We start from the raw sequence: 20,235 nt of genomic DNA on the forward strand, positions 1-20,235 counted from the left end.
TATCCTATTCTAGCTAAACATCCATAATATTTAGTAACAAAAATTTCTAATCCTCCTTTCCAAATCACTGTTTACAATTTACATCCACTTTCCTTATGTTGTACCCATACATATATATACGTTGTTATCATTATCCCTCCTTTATTTGACTATATCCTGTATCATAACATTTCCCCCCCTAATAATCAAGACTTAACTGAATCTAACTTAGTTCTTTTTTATTAATCTTTATATATAATCCAAAAGAATTTCTAATCTTCCTTTCATGGGTACCATTCAATATTAATATCCAATTATTACTTATCATAACAATACACATTGTATACATTATTATCATTATCAATTATTTATTTAACTATATCTATTGTCACTAAATTTCACCAAGTTTAACTAGTTTTAAATTATACACTTCCATCTATCAACCTGTATCTTTCCAGTAGCAAAACAATCTCATGTCTTCTGCCATTTGTGGTATCAGTCCTCTAATCATCTCCTTAATCAAATGTGTATGGACTCCTCTTTGCAACTCATTGCTTATTAAGTCTCTCATGTAATTTCGGTGCCCTTCTTCTGTTTCCTTAATCAGCTTATCTTTAATTGTCAGTAGTGTTATCAATGATGTTGCTAATAAAAATTCTCTCTTTAAATCCATAAATTATTTTATTTTTTCCTCTTCTATATCTTGCCATCTGGGGTAGAGTTCCCCTCCATTTAATTCCTCTCTCTGTATTCCACTCTTTCCATTTCCAGACACAAACCAATCACCATAGATATCAGCGGATTTAATTTCTTTGTGGTCATTTTCCTCTTCGGTTTTTAGGATTCTAACTTCCACTTTTTCCACTTGATAAACATCTCCAACTTCTTCATCATACTTTACTGTTAGATGCTCTAAGTCTTCCAACTTCTTCTCTGTCCTCTCAAATGTGTTTGATAATTTCTGAATTTCTAAGAATATCTTTTGCAGGCTTAAAGTTCCTTTCTGCTGTTGAAATTGTGCCATTATCTCCAGCTAACAAACACTACTGCTCTGGCTTGGAAGGTTTTTACAAGATTAAGCATAGATTCACAATAAAGTTTTATTTTCACTTTTCTCCGGTTAAAGATATACTTTAAAGGGACATCTGTATGCTTTTCTTCTTATCACTCTCTATAAACAAGCAGTGAGACCTTGGAGTGCCAAGCCAGGATAATCAGTAAGAAAAGTAAGAGTTTAGTTTCCAATACACAAAGCTCCAGCCTCTGAGTAGCAGTGTTATTGTTGCAATTTTCTCTGCTTCTTTTTGTATCTTTTTTGTATTCCAAGTTATAAAAAAGGTCTGATTCTTGAATGAGTTAGAAAAACACCCACAGTAATGAAAGAGAAGAATTTTAGTCCATAGGTTACGAAGAATAATAAAAGAAAAAAATAGAAGAAAACTTAATCCATTCTTTTTAAAAGGCTTGCATAAATTCCATCCATGAACATAGCATTTAAAAAGTAAGATAACCCACTGTCCAAAACCATTCCAAATTTAATTCCGCCGCTTATTTCTTCTGTTCTTCAATTTAAATTAATTTTAAGTTTTTTATACGCAGTCTCTTTTAAAACGGTAAAAATTCCTCACCAGCTGGAAACACTTTCTCTTTCCATATCCTTCCATTTTGGAGCCGTCCCCACTTCATCAGCCTTGGCTGGATTTTTTGTCGCTGGCTTGAAGAACTTATCTTGCATCAATCAGGGACTGTCCCTGAGATCAGCAAGACATATTCTTCCTGTTCACTGTCTCTGCAGGACGGTTTAGGTCTGATTGGACCACCCAGCAGCAAAAGTATTGGCTGCGGTCTCGGAGCATCGAGACCGCACGTCTGTATTGTCGCGACGTTGGCTCCTCCTCAATGGTTTTTGCTCATTTCTGCCCTCCCCAGCCCCCAGGAGCTCTCTGAAAGCCTCCATAAGGGTATGCATGGCCATTTTGGTGAAGGGGCTGGGCTTCAGGAGGCAAAAAATGCTTTATTCGATGTAGACGCACCCAGATTTTCAGCCTCTTTTTTTGAGGAAAAAGTGCATCTTATACTCTGGAAAATACGGTAGTTCCACAGAACATACATTTTTCTTAAAGTCCAATCCACAGAAAATATATAAATAAAATACATTTTGTTGAAAGGGATTTTTAAAAAAGTAAACTTTAAAGGTCTATAACATAGTCTAGCAAAAGTGTAATGGTTATTTAAAAATGTGATACAATTTACTATTTATTGAAATATATAAGTATTGAAAGTTTCAAAATTTGTTCAAAACTAAGAAGGAAACCTTATCTACTTTTTAAATGCAAAATATGACATTCAAAATGAATTACTACTTTACTAACTTTGTGGGATCTGCTCCTTTGAAGTAGGCATTTATAGATTCAGTTAGGGCTATTGCAACAGGCAACGTATCTTGATTTCCTAGGCTGATAGGGCTAGGACCACGTGAAGTTCCTAGAATATATAATGTTATAGGCTTCAATTAAGCAATAGTAACTTTGCAGTTGTTAACTCATTATATTACTCATGACCTTTGTTTTTAAATAATATGTATAAAGTTATATAGAATTCTAAATACTGCACTAACAATGGAAATTCAATGCAAAAATATGTTTAAATGTCTTATAGTGCAATTATGAAAAAGAGCTTAGAATCAATTCCAAAATCAAAGTAAAATCAGATCATAATAAGGGGAGAAATTATAAAAATAATTCCCCCCTCACAACAGTGTAAAAATAAAATGAGAAATGAAATGAAATGCAGTAATTCTCAGTGGATTTTTATTTATAAGTTCAGAAATGTGGCCCTTTTGCTATTATATGTGATGCAAGTCTCACCTACTGTGAGTCCTAGTGATTGAATTGTTGGCAGCTTTGGTGTCTAGCTGCTCGTGAAAAATACCATGTCAGCCTACAATAAGGGAGTTTATAATCCAGTGATGGTAAAATGGACATATTTGGTATGTATCACTGAGATCTAGTTAGGTGGAGACAGAAAAATAGCACTGCCTGAAATCATTCTGGTTGAGTTTTAGGTCCTGCAATTATTGTTTTGGAAAGTTGGGGTGGGGGGAGCAGGCCTGTTACAGCAGACATTTAGGCATTAGGGATTGCCTATGAGAGACTGACTGCATTGGGTGACTGCTTGGATGCTATATTATGCATTTAGTTATAAACCACCTTGAGAAAATAAATCTGGATGGCATGTAAATTTTTGTAAATAAATGATTTTTTCAGAAACTAAAAAAGATGTGAATGTTATCATGGCAGACTATAACTTACCAACTGTGGGTGTATTTGTTGCACTTAGTGAAGTAGATGATGATAATGAAGAAGAACTCTCTGCTCGTGCCAAAGGGGCTGATGGAGGTGGACTGGAATTGGAGGTCACAGGAGGGCTGAATGGTCTTGGCTAACAAACAAAATGCAAAAACATTAACTTATTGTTCAAATTAACAATGCTATGATCAGAGATCATTAGGGTCAAGGTGTAATGAACCTACAATTTCATTAATTCCACTGAGTTTCCCTGAAGTCAACTTTGGTCTAGAAGCTGGTCTTGGGGGAGGTACTAATGTTCCTACTGAAAGAGGAGTTGTTGGTCTTCCTGGAAGGCAATTACAGAATATTAATGTGTTTGTACAATTAATTAGTAAACAACGGCAAATTGTTCCCAAAATATTTAAATCTAAGATTTATTTAGCAGTATTTTAAGAGTCAGGAAACAGCTCAACTAAAAAACAGTTCAGCCATAGGCATCACACTACTGGAATTATATAACTATAAATTATTATCCATAGCTTACAAAATGTGAAAAATTCCCATTATCTTGTTTATAGCTATTGCATATTCAAAGCATCAATAATGAGTTTTAATGAATCACATTATAATAAGATTGTAGAAGTCACTACTCAGTTAAATTACTGAGTTTTGAAATATAGAAAATATTTTGTTGAAACTGGAGTGATTTTCACTTCTTTAAAGAGTATTGCACTATTAACTTTAACAATTAACACTAAAGGAATGAGGTGCTGCAGTGGCTTAATGATGTTGGAACTGCTGGTCACAAATGGTCTGCACTCATGTGGTTCGAGCCCAGCTCCATGAGACAGAGTGAGCTCTCCTTGCTTGAATTCCTAGCTCTTGCCTACCTAGGAGTTTGAAAGCATGCAATATTGTGAGTAGATACATGGGTACCACTTTGGTGGGGAAAACCTAGCTGCATTTGTTTGTGTGAAAGAGTAGAAGGAGGAATGGGACCTGGCCAGGTGTGAGGCAACACAACTAGAGGTGAGGTGAGAAGCTTGGAAGAGACAGAAACCTGAATGTCACTGGTCAGCTGGTGTCAGCTAAACTATCCCTGCGGTGGACCAAAGATAGGCATGGAAGTGCCATACATAAAGAACTAGCAATTTAGGCTGTCAGAACTGCATTGTGTCAAGTATGTAGATTTCTCTGACAGATCTAGGAGAACTCAGCAGGACCAGCAGGATGATGGTGGCCAGGGACTTCTCATTTTCACACCAGGCTGTTCGGTGGTGTTTTTGGACCATTTGGCAGTGTAGTGGGCAGGATGGGTGGCAGAGAGGCTGGCCATGTTCCATTTCCATACCCCCTGCCACTGCTGCGGGCTGTTCAGCAGTGATGGTAGTGTTTGGGCAGTTTGGTGTTTGGGCTGTTCAGCAGTGGGTGTGAAAATGCGACACGTTTGCTCACCATTGCTTCCCTGCCATCTGCCCTGCCCACCGCTGAATGGCTCATAACTCAGCACAGCGGCAGCAGTGGGTAGTGTGAAAAGGGGAAGCCCGCAGCCGCTGCTCTGCGTTCTATCCACCCACTTGCTCACCCACCAGCTTGGCTCTCCCCTCTGGCTGGCGACGCCAAGTTGTTCCATTCCATCATTGACAATGTATGCCATATGCTAAATAAATAACAATTCATGAAGTTGACTGTGCATCTGAAATAGTGCTTGATAGCATTATGGCAGGGCTGTCAAACTTGTGGCCCACGGGCAAGATGCGTCACGTGCTGGCCTCACCCATGCCCCATTTAGCGAAGGGGGAAAAATAGTCATGATACGTCACGTGACAACACGAATTTGATACCCTTGCATTACGGCATGTGCAAGAGTTTTTATCAAAAGGCAGCTTTGAAAAGAGGGAATAGCATGTTCAGAAGTTATAGAAAGTGTAAAAAGATTCCTAGATTTATCGTATTCTTCTAGATAACTGTGGTATCATAAAAAAGTACAGGTTTGAATGACTGTAATAGTATATTTTATGATACCTTTACATAGCACACATTGAGTATAATTGTTTATTTAAAAAAATATAATTTCAATTTTTCATTGAGTAAAATGTTACCAGATGAAGAAGATGACATTGTTGAGGTCAGGGAAGATGAATCACCAGAATTTCTAAAGAGTGGATCCCATGCCAAGAGGTCATTGTTGCTTTTCCTAATGGACAAGACATTAGAAAATAAATTCAAATTATATATATGTCTAAAATGTATTTTACTACAATCAACCAACCAACCAACCAACCAACCAACCAATCAAAATATTATCACAGTCATGGGCCAGCATAAAGAGGGTGGGGTGTAGTCATTAAAAAGCATATAGAATCAAAACACACATCAAGAGTAAAACTAAAATAAAAATAAACAAAAGATACCTTGATTTAAAATTTAAAACAAGAATCTAAAAGAAGGGGTAGAAGCTTTAGATGGATGTAGGGAAGCATGAATAATTTGTGGAATATAAACTATATCAACTTATAAGGGACTGTAATGTGGCAGAATTAAATGCTCATTAAATTTAGTTTGTAGAGGCCCAAGTACAGGTAATTTATCAGACAAATTTTGAGTACTACTGCACAGAACCTGATAATGTGGTATATTGATCAGGCTTGGTATTTGAAAGCAACAGGGTGATGCAAAAGTGTCCATTCCACCCTGGGTCATCTTATTACATTTAATTATATAGTTGACAGTATACAAATTCATTAAGTTTGTGTACAGAAATGTATTCTTAGTTTGCTGGCTAATATTATTATGGTAAGTACAATTGAGTACAGTTTTAGGCCAATTAGAATAAAAATAAAATTGAATATTATAAAATTATAACTTTTAAGCAAATTCAAAATACACTGAAATAATTTACTGAATTGCTAAGAATCTTAAACCACTTACTATGTAAAAACAAAATCAGTGAAATACTTTTAAATTTTAATTAAATGCAATTCATATAAAGCATTGGTTTTACGTCTATGCAGCATCTGTTTCTTTATCTGATCTGCCCTGTAGGTTTAACAGATTATGGTACCTCTTGGAAGATAAGCATCAATAAATGAAGATAGATTTGTTAACTATAATTAATTGTTACCTCTGAACTTCCTTCTAGAAAACATAAATGTAAGATTAGGAACCTTAGAGATTTTTATTGGTTCACTTCTCTAACTGGAACAGCCACTAACTGGGATTGCATCAGAGACAAGACAATTCACTATTTCTACTCTGAAGATGTTAATTGTGGCTATAATCTGCCTATTATTATTATTATTGCAGATTGTGAATCAAAGGATGGTCCTTCTCATATATTGAGCTTTGCAGGAATAAAAATCTTGACTGTTCAGGCCAGATCCCTATTTAACATAATGCATGAAAAAGAAAATAGGGTTTTAAAAAAATCAAAATTATATACACATACTTACACACACACTTTAGACATTTGACCATATTAAATATATAAAACAAGTATAAATATACAAGCAAATGCATAGAAAATAAGACATGTTCATAGTAAGTCTTCACAGCTACAGATAACCCCAATCTGATCTAAACATTCCGTCCTCTTCTAAATGGCCTTGGATATATAAAGAGTGATATGCAGATTCATTCCCTCCCCAAAAAAGTAAGACAGTTTCTCCTGGGTGCCCCAGTATTTTTAGTTTTTAAATAAAAATATAAAGAAGCAACCCTTTCTGCAGAATACAATTAGCAGGCAAAAAAGATACATCCAACCAGTGGTTGATGTTCCACAAGTACATTTTTCCTTCCAATGAAACTTCACACATGCAGACAATGGGGGAGGCTGGCAGGAGTCCTCAAATGGCAATCACAAGGTCCCTCCCCCGCACACATATGTGCTATTTGTTCCCAACTCTAGGAGGTGGTGCTTATCTCCGTTTCAAAGCTGAAGAGCCAGTGCTGTCCGAAGACGTCTCTGTGGTAATGTGGCTGGCATGACTAAATGCTGAAGGCGCACGGAGCGCTGCTACTTTCCTACAAAAGGTCGTTCCTATTTTTCTACTTGCATTTTTATGTTTTTGAACTGCTAGGTTGGCAGAAGCTGGGACAAGTAACGGGAGTTCACTCTGTTACACGGCACTAGGGATTCGAACAGCCGAACTGCCAACCTTTCTGATCAACAAGCTCAGCGTCCTAGCCACTGAGCCACCATGTCCCTTTTACAATCACAAGACATCATACTTAATGATTGTGGGATTTGCTGAACAACCACAACTGCTTTGTAAATCAGTGTGGCTATGTGACATCATGCTTTAGGACCATGTCACTTAGTGATGGAATTTCCCATCCCAACTACCATTGTTAACTGAGGACTATTTGTAAAAGTTTCTGAATCTTTCTGATTTAGCATTTATTTTGAGAATATAAATGAGAATATATTTGAGAACTATTATGAATCACACACCTACTTCCAGAGGGAAACCATTAGGCTGACTGAGTGAACAAAGAGAGGAAGAGCCAAGGAAGAGGAAATTTGCTGAATGATTATTGCTGTTGTTTCTTGAATACTTATTGACTTTTACTTCTACAGCTGCCTTGAATTGCTAAAGATAGACCTTTAAATTTAATTTTAAAAATACGATCCTAATTATAGAGAAAAACCATTTGAAGAAATAGAATTAATGCAAAATTTTAGAAGAAGTAATGATATAATCATGAAGTTAGATACTACAGTAAGAACAACTAGGACATAATTTTACTCTACACCAGATTTCAGGAGAATCAATTTCAATAAATTACTAGGAAGATTCTCAGCTACAGAAATCCTCAATATAAGGGAACCCAAAGGACTAGGAAATGCTCTAAAACACAGAGCATTGGCTTACCTGAGCCGCACTGACAGAAGAGAAATTGTTTTCAGCTGCATATAAAATATATAATGCAGTTAATATATATAAATCATGGAATAATGTTAAAGGTTTATGATTCTGTGGGGCCACATTACTAGCTGTCCAGGGCCACACTTGGCCCATGGGCTGGACATGCCTGCTCTTAAAATAAGATATGGAAGCACATCATTCCAATGAGAAGAAAAATTTAAGAAACCATTGTGGGTGCTTAGAGATTTTAAATTTTTAATTGAGTTAAGAGTTAAATGGGACGTGTATAGGAAATGAAAGACGAATGATCATCAAGCAATCATCAAGAAGTATACCAGCATGTAACTAATATAAGTAGAATGCCCAAAAGAATTTTGGGAATTTGGGCTTGCAGAGAAGATAAAAGCAACAAAAAAGGCTCATTTACCTCTGTCCATAGAAGTAAGAAGAAACAGGAAAGGTGGCCCTGATGCTTGGAGAATATGGTAGGACAGCAAAGGAACAAGGAGAAAGTAGGGTTCCTCAATTACTACTTTGCTTCAGTCTTCTTCGCAGAGAACTGAGTTCAAATGGATCTAAGCAGAACAACTGACACAAGGAGTAAGTAAGTAAGTAAAGAGAAAATAAGCTACCAGGCTACCATGAACAATTTTAAGTTGCCAAGATCAGACCAGTTACACCTAAGTATGTTTAAAGAGGTTGAGATGTCATCTCTTTCTGACAGAGTTAAATGAGCCTTTTTTGTTGTTTTCTATAATTGAAGGATCACAGAAGGCAGGCATTGTGCCAGAGGAATGGAGAAGGACAAATTGTGTCTTTAAAAAAATGAGGGGGAGGCAGAAGGGAACAAAAGCAGGAAGTGCAACTATGGACTGATCAGGAAAACACTGATAACAGGCAAAACTCTGGCAGGGTGGATTAAGTATATATATTTATTTAGAAAAGACTGGTTGGAAGTGTTGGTTTTACTTCTAGGTCATATACTGTTCAACATATTTTCAAAAGGCTTAGATGAAGGTTGCAGGCTCACAAGATAGATGGACAACAAACATTTTAAACTATCAGTTTTCAAGAAAATCTCAGCCTGTTGGAACAGTGGGCATAAACCAACAGAATGGATTTAGAGTCAAGGAGTCAAATGCAAAGTCCTTCATCGAAAAAAGTTTACAGAAATCAAAGACACAAGTATAGAAATATGGGAAGCAGTACATGTAAAAAAAAGGATCTGGCTTTGTGGTAGAACATAAATGGAACACGAACCATCGATGTGACAAAGATACAAAAAGGAAACAAAGTTTAGGATGAATCAACAGAAGCATAGTGCTAAGATCAAGATACGTCATTATTCTGGATTCTAAATGTGATTTTGTCATGCAGGAGATGAGGCAGAATTGTTCAACTATCTCCAATAAACAGGACAAGCAGCATGTAAAACTTTGAGGGACCTTGATCTGTTGCAAATAGCTCTATTTTCAAGGGAAGAATTCTTTTCCAATCAATTGCTTAGTAAAGCAATGCCAGAATGAGTTCTCTTTCTCCCAAATATACAATAAGCTATCAATCCTGCTGTGGAAATTTGTATTCTCAAACAAATTTTAGAAAGGACCTACTTTCAGAGCTACTGGCTGTAAAAAAAAAAAAAGCCAATAAAATGCTTTCAAGCACATGACTTAATAGAATAGAGAAAAATGCAAAAAAGCTCTAGACATTTGGAAGTAATTATGACATAAAAAGGATTTGTTTCTCTTTTTCATTAGTTTAACAAGCAAACATAATTAGATATACTATGCCAGTGATGGCTAATCTTTGTCCTCACATGCCGAAAGCGCACACACATGTGCAACGGTGCACATGCCCACATCTATAATGCAATGCACACACAATACCCTGTGCGCACCGTACCCCCTGCACATGTGACCCCTCCACGCTCCCAAGCGCATTTGCATGCGACCTCCCCGTGGTCTGTTTTGGGCCTAGCAGGCCTCCCTGCAGCCTCCTGGGACCAAAAACGGGCTGTGGGGGAGACGCTCCTGCCCCCACAGCCGTTTTGGGCCTAGCAGGCCCCTCTGATGCCTCCTGGGACCAAAATGGGGCACGGGGGACTGCACCCTTTCACATTGCCCCGTGTGTGACCCCTGTGCATCTGCCGCATGCACGACAGAGACCCAAAATCACCTGGCTGGCGGGAGGCGCACATGCATGCTCAGTGGAACTGAGCTGGGTTGACGGCTCGCGTATCCACAGAGAACTCTGCGTGCCACCTGTGGCATGCATGCCATAGGTTCGCTATCACGGTACTATGCTAAGGGGATTTAAGGAAACGGAGTAGAAAAGATAAAACCACACTTCCCTAGACAATGAAACCAGGGGTGCAATGCCACCAAAATTCTAATTTATTTCTATAAAAAGCCAAGTGCAGGTGGTCCTTGACTTATAAAAATTCATTTAATGAGCATTCAGTTACGGTGGCACTAAAAAAAGTTATTTACAACCCAGTTTTCACACTTATGTCCACTGGAGTATCTCTACAGTCATGTGACCAAACTTCTGGTGCTTGGCAACTGGCATGTATTTACAATGGTTACAGTGTACTGGGGTCATGAGATTGTCATTTACAATCTTCTTAGATTGCAGAAGTTGCTGAGAAGTCAATGGAGGAGCCAGATTCATTTAACATCTACATGATTCACTTAACAACCATGGCACAAAAAGTCATAAAATGAGGCCTGACTCATTTAGCAACTGATTAGCAATGAAAGTTTTGGGCTCAATTGTGATCATGAGTCAAGGATTACTTTTACACACACGTAAAGAACCATATGTATGATTGAATTGCTGTCACAGGGCTCTGTATAATGTAACTGTATTGGGAAAAAAATCCTTGTAATTGTTTATAATAAAAGTTTGTTACCTTACAAAAGCAAAAAATAATAATATTTTAAACAATGTTAAGCTTATATTTTACACAGTGGAATGATTAATCACCGTAACACAGCTAGTTATTTTTCATTGTATAATTATTATTATTCTGCTGGTATTGTAGCTTCCTGTATAGTATGAAAATGGTAAGCAAAGGTTAAAAAAAATGTAAAATTACTAAATTCAGGTTACAAATGCTATTTCAAAAGTTAAACCAAAGCAGTACACATATATTTATTCTAATCTGAGCACAAATTAACAACAAAACAGAATGCAAGATTGAATTTTAAAAAATGAAAAAATCAAAAACATGTTTCCTAATGTCTAAATGGTAATGTTAATTCAAACTGTGAATGCTGCAAACCGGAAAAAAATGTGCAAAATAATATTCAATGCCTTTCAAATAAACATGAATATCAAATATCAAACTTACTCATTGGATGAAGCAGAAAACTTTGATTTTGTTAACTCTTCACCTATTTAAAAAGATACACTTGTTAAAAATATATTTAACAATAATATATATTTAATATATTAAAATATAATATATTATATATTATAATATATAATAGTATATTAACAAAATCAGCCCGGGGTTTATAAAAAGCACAATATAAATGTTTCCTATCTAATACAAATTCTCACATGGGGGATATTCTAGGAACAAGCAGGACATCACCAAATCCCTGCTAGCAAGATTGTATCCTCTCTCACCATAAGACCATCTAACTGTCCTGTCGAAAGGCAGCCCCCAAATTTAAAGAATTCGTTTTTTTCTTCTCCAGATCTGATATTGTTTGATGACAATGTTAGATGCAATCATTTATAATTTACCCATTACATGTGGGTAATATATGTGCAACCCCCTCCCGCGCCCCATTTTGGGCCTAGCAGGCTCCATGAAACCTCCTGGGACCACGGGAGGGTGTGCTAGTGCTCCACCCCCCCCACGCATGAACATGTGTTTCCCGCATGCGTGGCAAAGACCTGAAAATCAGCTGGCCGGCGGGAGGCTCATACAGTGGGGCAAAAAAGTATTTAGTCAGCCACCAATTGTGCAAGTTCTCCCACTTAAAAAGATGAGAAAGGCCTGTAATTGGCATCCTAGGTAGACCTCAACTATGAGAGACAAAATGAGAAAACAAATCCAGACAATCACATTGGCTGATTTGGAACAAATTTATTTGCAAATTATGGTGGAAACGACCGTTGACTTACCTGAACGGTCCTTCTATGTGCGCTGCGAGGGGAATCCAAGCATGGGTTAACTTTGTCCATTAGCCTAGAGACTGAGTTATGTAAATTAGATGACCACGCCTCCTCTGCCTGGAAAGGTCAGTTTTGTACGAAGGTCAGCCATAAGAAGATGTGTATCGATTGATAGTCAGGACTACAGACCGACAGGTATCAAAAGTCACGTCCAGTGTAAGTCAGTCAAGAGAGCCAGAGGCCCAGAGTGCCCGGACCAGCCGAACCTGTGGGTGGGTTTGGATTCCCCTCGCAGCGCACATAGAAGGACCGTTTAGGTAAGTCAACGGTCGTTCTCCTGTGCGCTGCTTGGGGAATCCAAGCATGGGACATGCCAGAGCAGTGAAGTTAAGGGCGGGAGCCAGGCTGGTCAGGGCCCGCAGAGGAGGCGAGCACCTGCTGCAGCACACGTCGCCCAAATGATGCTTCTGCCGAAGCGTAAGAGTCCACCTTGTAATGTCTAATAAAGGGCGATGGCGATGACCAGGTCGCCGCCCTACAAATGTCCTCGACGGATGCTTGAGTGGCCCAGGCCGCCGTTGTAGCCGCGCTCCTGGTGGAGTGGGGAGTGATGCGTCTGGGAACCGGCCGGGACTGGGAGTCGTAGGCTAGAGCAATGCACGCCTTCAGCCAACGTCCAATGGTGTTGGAGGACGCTTTCTGCCCCATGGTGGAGGGCTGGAACGAGACAAACAGCGCTTCTGTCTTCTGGAAAGTGGCCGTGCGCTTCACATAGCGACGGAGGGTTCTCCGGACATCCAGATGATGCCATTGGCGCTCCTGCGGATGGGACAGATTCGGACAGAAGTCCGGAAGGATGAGTTCTTGTGCCCTGTGAAACCAGGTGTTGACCTTGGGCAAGAAGGCCGGATCGAGGCGAAGAACAACTCTGTTGGAATGAAAGATGCACAGGTCAGATCTTATCGACAGGGCCGCCAGCTCGGACACCCTTCTGGCAGACGTGATGGCCACCAGGAAGGCAGTCTTAAGAGTCAGCAACCGGAGGCTGATGGTGCGGATGGGCTCGAAGGGCTGAGATGTAAGTGCCTTGAGCACCAGCGGAAGATCCCAGGTAGGGTAGCGATGGACGGTCTGAGGCCTGATGTTAGCAGTGCCTTTCAGAAATGACTTGACCCGAGCGTGCTGAGTCAATGGACGGGCACGACTGCCACTAATCACAGTGGAGAGAGCTGCGACTTGTCGGCGAAGCGTGTTGGGCGCCAAGCCTTTGTCAAGGCCCATTTGCAGAAAGTCAAGTACCTGTGGTACGGACGCCTTGACTGGGTCTATAGAGGTACGGTGGCACCACCTGCAAAATGCCTGCCAGGTGGCCTCGTAAATACGAGTCGTGGATGGTCGACGTGCCGCTTGAATGGTGTTTATTACCTCGTTGGAAAAATGCAGTCCTGTCAGGATAGCCCGCTCACGTGCCACACAGCTAATTGTAGGAGCTGGGGGTTCGGATGGACGAGAGCCCCCTGGTTGAGCTGGATCTGATTGTCTGGAATCCTCCAGGGGCGGCCGACTGATAGATGGACCAGATCGGCGTACCACGGGCGTCGGGGCCACATCGGGGCCACGAGGAGGACCTCCGCTTGTTCCGACAGTATCTTTTGTATGACTAACGGGATTATTGGTAGAGGTGGAAAAGCGTAAAGAAGGCCTGCCGGCCAAGAGCTGCGGAGAGCATCGGTGCCTTCCGCCCCCGGGGTCTGGAATCTGGTGTAAAACCGATGTGTCTGCGCATTGTTGGGCTGCGCAAACAGATCCACCACCGGGCTGCCGAAGCGGCGAGAGAGTTCCTGGGAAAGGGCAGGGTGAAGCTGCCACTCTGACTGATCCACAGTGGCCCGGCTCAGCCAATCCGCCTGTGTGTTGGAAGCCCCGGAGATGTGCTCCGCTCGTAGAGATAACAGTCTGGTCTCCGCCCAGTGGAGAATTCTCTCCGCCTCCAACATAAGAGCCTTGGATCGGGTGCCCCCCTGGCGGTTGATGTGGGCCTTGGAGGCCACATTGTCCGTTAGAACCAGAATGTGTTGGTTCGAGATCATGTCCCTGAATTCGAGGAGGGCCAACCGGATGGCTCGCAATTCTAGCCAATTGATACTGTTTCTTAGTTCCTGGCTCGACCAGCGGCCCTGAGCGACTCTGTCCAATGCGTGAGCTCCCCACCCGAATAGGCTGGCATCCGTTGTCACCTGGATGTGGACCGGCTCCTTGAATGGACTCCCCTTGAGGAGTTTGGAGGAAGTCCACCACCGGAGGGACCTGAGTGGTTTGGGTGGCAACCGAACTTTGGTTTGGGAGTGACTGGTGTGGGCCCTCTGGAAGGGGAGCAAGAACCACTGGAGTGGGCGAGAGTGAAACCGGGCCCAGGGAACCACGTCGATGCATGAAATCATTTTCCCGAGCAATTGGGATAGTGTTGCCAGTGGTGTGAGTCTCTGAGAGGAAATGCGACTCACCAGCGCGTGAATGCTGCGACGCCTGTCCTGGGACAGGAAGACCTCGCATGTCCTTGAATTGATGACCGTGCCCAGATGAAGCAACAACGTGGTCGGTTGCAGGTGGCTCTTGGCAAGGTTCAGGATGAAACCGTGGTTCCGCAGAGTGTCCATTGTGACCTCCAGGTCCTGGATCGCCTGGGCATGTGATGGTGATAGAAGAAGAATATCGTCCAGGTAGCAGTTGATTCGTATAGGCACTGTGCGAAGAGAGGCCGCTATGACTGCTAGGAGTTTGGTGAACGTTCGCGGGGCCGATGAGAGGCCGAATGGTAGGGCCCGATACTGAAAATGGCGACCGTTGAAGTGAAAGTGTAGGAACCTCCGATGTGCCTGGTGGATTGGCACATGGAGGTATGCTTCTCTGATGTCGACTGATGTCATCAAGTCGCCCTGGCGGATGGAAGCCAAGATGCTCTTGAGGGATTGCATCTTGAACCTTTGGTACTTGATGAAGAGATTGAGCCGTTTCAAATCTAAGATGGCCCGCCATCCTCCCGAGCTCTTGGGCACTAGGAATAATATTGAATAAAATCCTAGCCCTTCTTGACCTTTCTGGACCGGCTCTATGGCTTCTATGCCTAAGAGATGTTGAATCTCTGCCTCCATGAGGCGTTTCTTTTCTTGGGACCTGGGGACGGGATGTATCGTCGTGGGGGGGGGGGGGGTGTTGAGAGAAATTCTAAGGTGAGTCCCTGCCTCACAATTTGGAGGGCCCAAGTGTCGGACGTGGTCTCCGCCCACTGGTGGGCGAAGGCCAGTAACCGCCCGCCTATGGCCCTGTCCCCGTACGAGTCACCGGTACCTCCGAAAGGACCGGTTGCCAGCGCCACGAAATGGCCGCCTTGCCTGAGGTTGTGACTGACTCTGTTGGCGACCTCTATACCTGGCCCCCAAACGGTCCTGGTTCCTGTCTTGTGCTTGGCCATAATTCCTGTTATATTGTGAGACATAGGAGGTGTTATTGAAGCCCGAGTCACCCGCCCGGAATGGCTGACGCCTAGCATATGATTGCTGCCTTCTATCAGTTCGCCTACTGGTGGATGGGAGTACTTTACGTTTATCCCGAGTTTCGATGAGGATGGGATCAAGAACGGACCCAAACAAGCCCCCCCCCCTTAAAGGGGGTGGAAGCCAAGCGCCATTTGGAACGCACGTCTGCTTGCCAATGGCGGAGCCACAGCAGGCGGCGTGAAGCCACGTTGGAAACTACAGCCCGAGAAGCAAACTTGGCTGCATTGAGGGTAGCGTCTGCAGAAAACTCTAAGGCCGCCATCAGTTTAGTAACATCCTGATGGAGGCGCATCTCCTCGGGGGCAAGCCTACTCTGGAGTTGTCTAAGCCAGACCAGGGATGTGCGATTGAAAAAGGACGCCGCGGTGGCAGCGCGTAGGGCCCAGGCCGCAGCCTGATGAGTCTTCTTAATGACTATCTCAGCTTTGCGATCCTCTGCTTTCAATCCTTCAGAGATCTCCGATGGGATCAGTGCAGGAGAAGCCAAAGCCGCAATTGGGGCATCTACAGTGGGAAACTGGAGAAGAGTCTCCAGTTCTGGGGTAGAGTTGTATAATTTCTTGTCCCCATTACTGGGCGCAGTCACAGCAGTTGGTTGATTCCACTGCTTTTGGACAATATCCATAAACAGCTTGGGAAAGGGAATGATTTCCTGCTCAGACACTTGTTCTGCAAACAAACGTTCAGTTGCATCCAAGCCTACTTCGGTAGTGGCCTGGGTGGAAGCTCCGCCCATATTAGTGGTGGCCTTGGCCTTAAACAGTAATGATTTAAAGAATGTAGGCCGGAATAAGCCAGAGGAGGTGTTCTGGTCTTGGGCCGGGACTTCATCATCCGAGAATTCAATATCTAATACTTCCCCTTCTTCCACTAAGGCTGATTCCTCACTATATTCAGAAGGTACAGGTGAGGAAGGCTCGGCCTGGGGAATAATCAAATCCCTAGGCGCGGCTGGGGCCCTGGGAACGCTTGATCTACGATGCAGCTCCTCATCCACACCTTTGGAAATCGCTGCTGAGATCATGCAGTATAGATCAGGGGGAAGGCCCAGAGCCTGGTTCTCCACAGGCCTGAGGCCTGCAGCTGTGGGAGTAAATGTGGCAGAAGGCCCTGCGACCGGGGGATCATGGGCCGAAGCCATGCTTATCTCAGAGAGGCCCGGAGGAGAACGCGCCCCCAATTCCCCCTCCTCAGAAGTGGGTACCTGGGGCAAATGAGGGTCAGGAGACCACCCTTGGTTTCCAGGGGGGTGTAGAGAAGCGCTGGGGGGAGACCGCTGAGGCGCTAAAACAGGTGGTGAGCTACTGGCCACATGAGGGGCCTTGGCCCCCGCTTTTGCCTTCTCCTTGCGTTTAGTGGCCCTATCAGGGGCTGCGGAAGAATGGCGAGGCCTATTAGAAGAGGCCCTGGTCGTGGCCCTGCCAGGCCTCGGAGAGCCTTGGGCCTCGCTATGGGTTGGGGGGAGGATTAGTGGGCTCCACAATACCTCCGGAGGTAGCAGACTCTGCCATAATAACTCGATTGAAGAGAAGTGAAAAGGCTCAATCTCCCTGCACAAAGGCTCAGAAGCACTAAAAGTGATCGAAGAGCTCTTGCAAACAACCGTCTCACAGCCGAGCGAACAAGGCAATAGAGAAAGCGAGGGAAGGAGCCGTTGACGCAGCGTCGCTAATTAGGCGGGAGGAAACAGGACCGCCCCTTTGCTTTACAAAGCGCGCGAAATCAAGCCGTCCAAAATGGCGCCCACCATTCAGGCGGGACTTTCAAATAGCCGGTTTGCATTGCCGATGGCTGAAACAGCCGGCTTTCGCAAACTTGCGCTGGGAAGCTTCGTCAGGTCAGGATATAAGCTATTAGAGCGAAGCCTCTGCTCCGTAAAGCGGCGCGGCGAACCAACACCGAATCGCCCAAGACAGCTGGGGAGCGGCGAAATGACTCCCGATCGCTATAGCGCTATTTGGGGCAGCGCGAGCACAGCGCTGATCGTCCGATCATTGCTGGAACCGAATGCAGCGCTAAAGGAATTGAGCTGACAGCGAACTGCCGCTTCCACCTTTCCCCGAAATCACCTCATTCCATACAGCAGTAGAAACATTGAGAATCCAAGAAATCGTGAGTAATTTGTCGATTAGTCTAGAGAGAAAATAGATATACGTCTCTTCAGGCTGGACTGAGTTAAAAAACTGACCTTTCCAGGCAGAGGAGGCGTGGTCATCTAATTTACATAACTCAGTCTCTAGGCTTATGGACAAAGTTAACCCATGCTTGGATTCCCCAAGCAGCGCACAGGAGAAATAAGTATTTGGTCAATATCAAAAGTTCATTTCAATACTTTGTTATATATCCTTTGTTGGCAGTGACAGAGGTCAAACGTTTCCTGACGCTCTCACATTATACATACATTTGCCTACATACAAAAACATGGTTTACACAAATCTGTTTTCATAAAAAAGGACATTTAAACTGATATAAACGTAAGAAAAAAGTCACTGATAGTCACCAGACAAACTTACTAGATGCATTCCGGTTCATTTGTGCCTAAATGTAAGGTAATTGAAAAAAACAAATTTTAGTAAATACGTATTATTTTCTTTGTAAATTAAGGGAAAAGTTAAAGGCAGGAAATATTCAAACGGAAATCTCAAATACTAGCTTTAGCAAAATGAATGACACATATAAATAAAATATATAGGATAAATGTTTAGGATCTTAAATTTGAAACATCAGATGGCATCATTACCTCACAATTGTTTTATGCAATACGATCATCCCAGCATGAGTTGAGTTCAGCCTTTTTTAAAGCCATTTTTAGCCCTCCCCAGGCTCGAGGCTTTATAGGAGCCTGGGGAGGGTGAAAACAGCCCCCCCCCCAAGGCCCTCCGAAAGCTTCAGGAGCTTCCAGAGAGCTTAAACTGGCGCTACGAGCAAACCGGAAGTCCATTCCCAAACTTCCAGTTTGCCCATAGGGCCGTTTTTTTGCGCTCTAGAGGCTTCAGGGAAGCTCCTGAAGCCTTCGGAGGGCCTGGGGGGGCTGTTTTCACCCTCCCCAGGCTCCTATAAAACCTCTGGAGCCTGGGGAGGGCGAAAAAAGCATGCAAAAAATGGTGGGAAGCGCCTGTCATGCATGCATGTGCACTGGGTGTGTGTGTCGCATATTGCATTATGGGTGTGGCACACCCAAGCACAACCCCCCTGCGCTCCCCCTGCTTATGGCACAGAAGCAAAAAAAGGTTCGCCATCGCTGTTCTATATAATTCTATATAAAAATGGTTTCAAACAGCCTCTGCATGGTGCTCTGAATTCTGAACCTACTGTAAAAATGTGCACTTAACAAATATGAAACTAAAAGCATGGAAAAATAAAACAAATCATAACAGCAGCTTATATGAAATCGATATATAAATTCACTCCCTTGGTATGAGATATGAATTACTGAATGGCCAATTAAAAATGAATATTGATTACTGGAACCATTTTGACTAAGGTTAGGTGCCTGTCATAACCGCTCCAAAAGCTGTCTTGGAAATGCAGCTTGTAAACAAGCGCCATCCTAGTTTTGACTTGGCAAAGACCTGGGACATTTTATTTTTTTAGACTTAAACTTGTAAGGAACAAGTGTTCAGCTCTAAGGTAAAAAGAATGGCAGAATTCATTGTTCAAATCATATTGAGCTTAAAGAAACATCAGGATGGCCACAGGTCAGTGCTTTTACATAGATGTTACATTCCATCTTTTATAGGTCTATGACTGGGAAGGTAATTCATCATGGTAGAACATTGATATTATCAAGAAAATGGTTGGCTTCTTTGCAGCTACTTAAACACTTCTGGCTATTGTAAAATACTACATCCTTTCCACGATCCGATTTCAGGTTTGCCAACCAGCTTACACTTAAAACTGGTTGTAGTGTCCCACAGACATTTGACCCTGATGTGCAACATTTTTTGCTGATTTCCAGTGTTTTTTGCTGGTTTCTGGAATGTATTTTGGCTTATGCCTTCATTCACTTAATGACCGCTTTAAAAACAGTCATAAAATCAAGGCCAGTCACATGGGTGCCTGATTTATGACCTTTATGGATTATGATCGAAATTGTGGTCCCAATTGTGATTGTAAATCAAGCACTATCTGAATCAAATCCTGTTCTTTGGTATGAGGTTAATTAAATTCCAGGTTTGAAAATGTTGTTAAAAGATTATACTAGGATTTTATTGCTGTCTTATTATTAATTTATTATTACCAGGACAACCAATTTTACAATTTTCATGGCATAAATCTAACTGGAAGCCTTGAGTGAACAGTGTATTACAGAATGTTACTGTATATAAAATCAATTACAATATTCTAGCTAAATTCCTTATCAAGCAGTACGATACTGCTAATTAAATGATTGAATACTTACAAGGCTATGTC

General features: G+C 42.3%; 1 protein-coding gene across 1 annotated transcript in view; it reads right to left on the minus strand.

The window, feature by feature from the left end:
• The window catches only part of FCHO2 (FCH and mu domain containing endocytic adaptor 2), an 89,076-nt gene that overhangs the window by 18,464 nt on the left and 50,377 nt on the right, over positions 1-20,235 (minus strand). The window contains exons 14-19 of the mRNA XM_081945202.1: positions 18,336-18,360; positions 11,490-11,532; positions 5,372-5,466; positions 3,512-3,615; positions 3,291-3,420; positions 2,352-2,463 (exon numbers count right to left, since the gene is read on the minus strand). Coding sequence (XP_081801328.1) covers positions 2,352-2,463; positions 3,291-3,420; positions 3,512-3,615; positions 5,372-5,466; positions 11,490-11,532; positions 18,336-18,360 — 509 coding nt within the window. The remainder of the gene's footprint in view (positions 1-2,351; positions 2,464-3,290; positions 3,421-3,511; positions 3,616-5,371; positions 5,467-11,489; positions 11,533-18,335; positions 18,361-20,235) is intronic.

Source organism: Natrix helvetica (genome assembly GCF_964273705.1).
Source record: "Natrix helvetica genome assembly, chromosome: 2".
NCBI lineage: Eukaryota > Metazoa > Chordata > Lepidosauria > Squamata > Natricidae > Natrix > Natrix helvetica.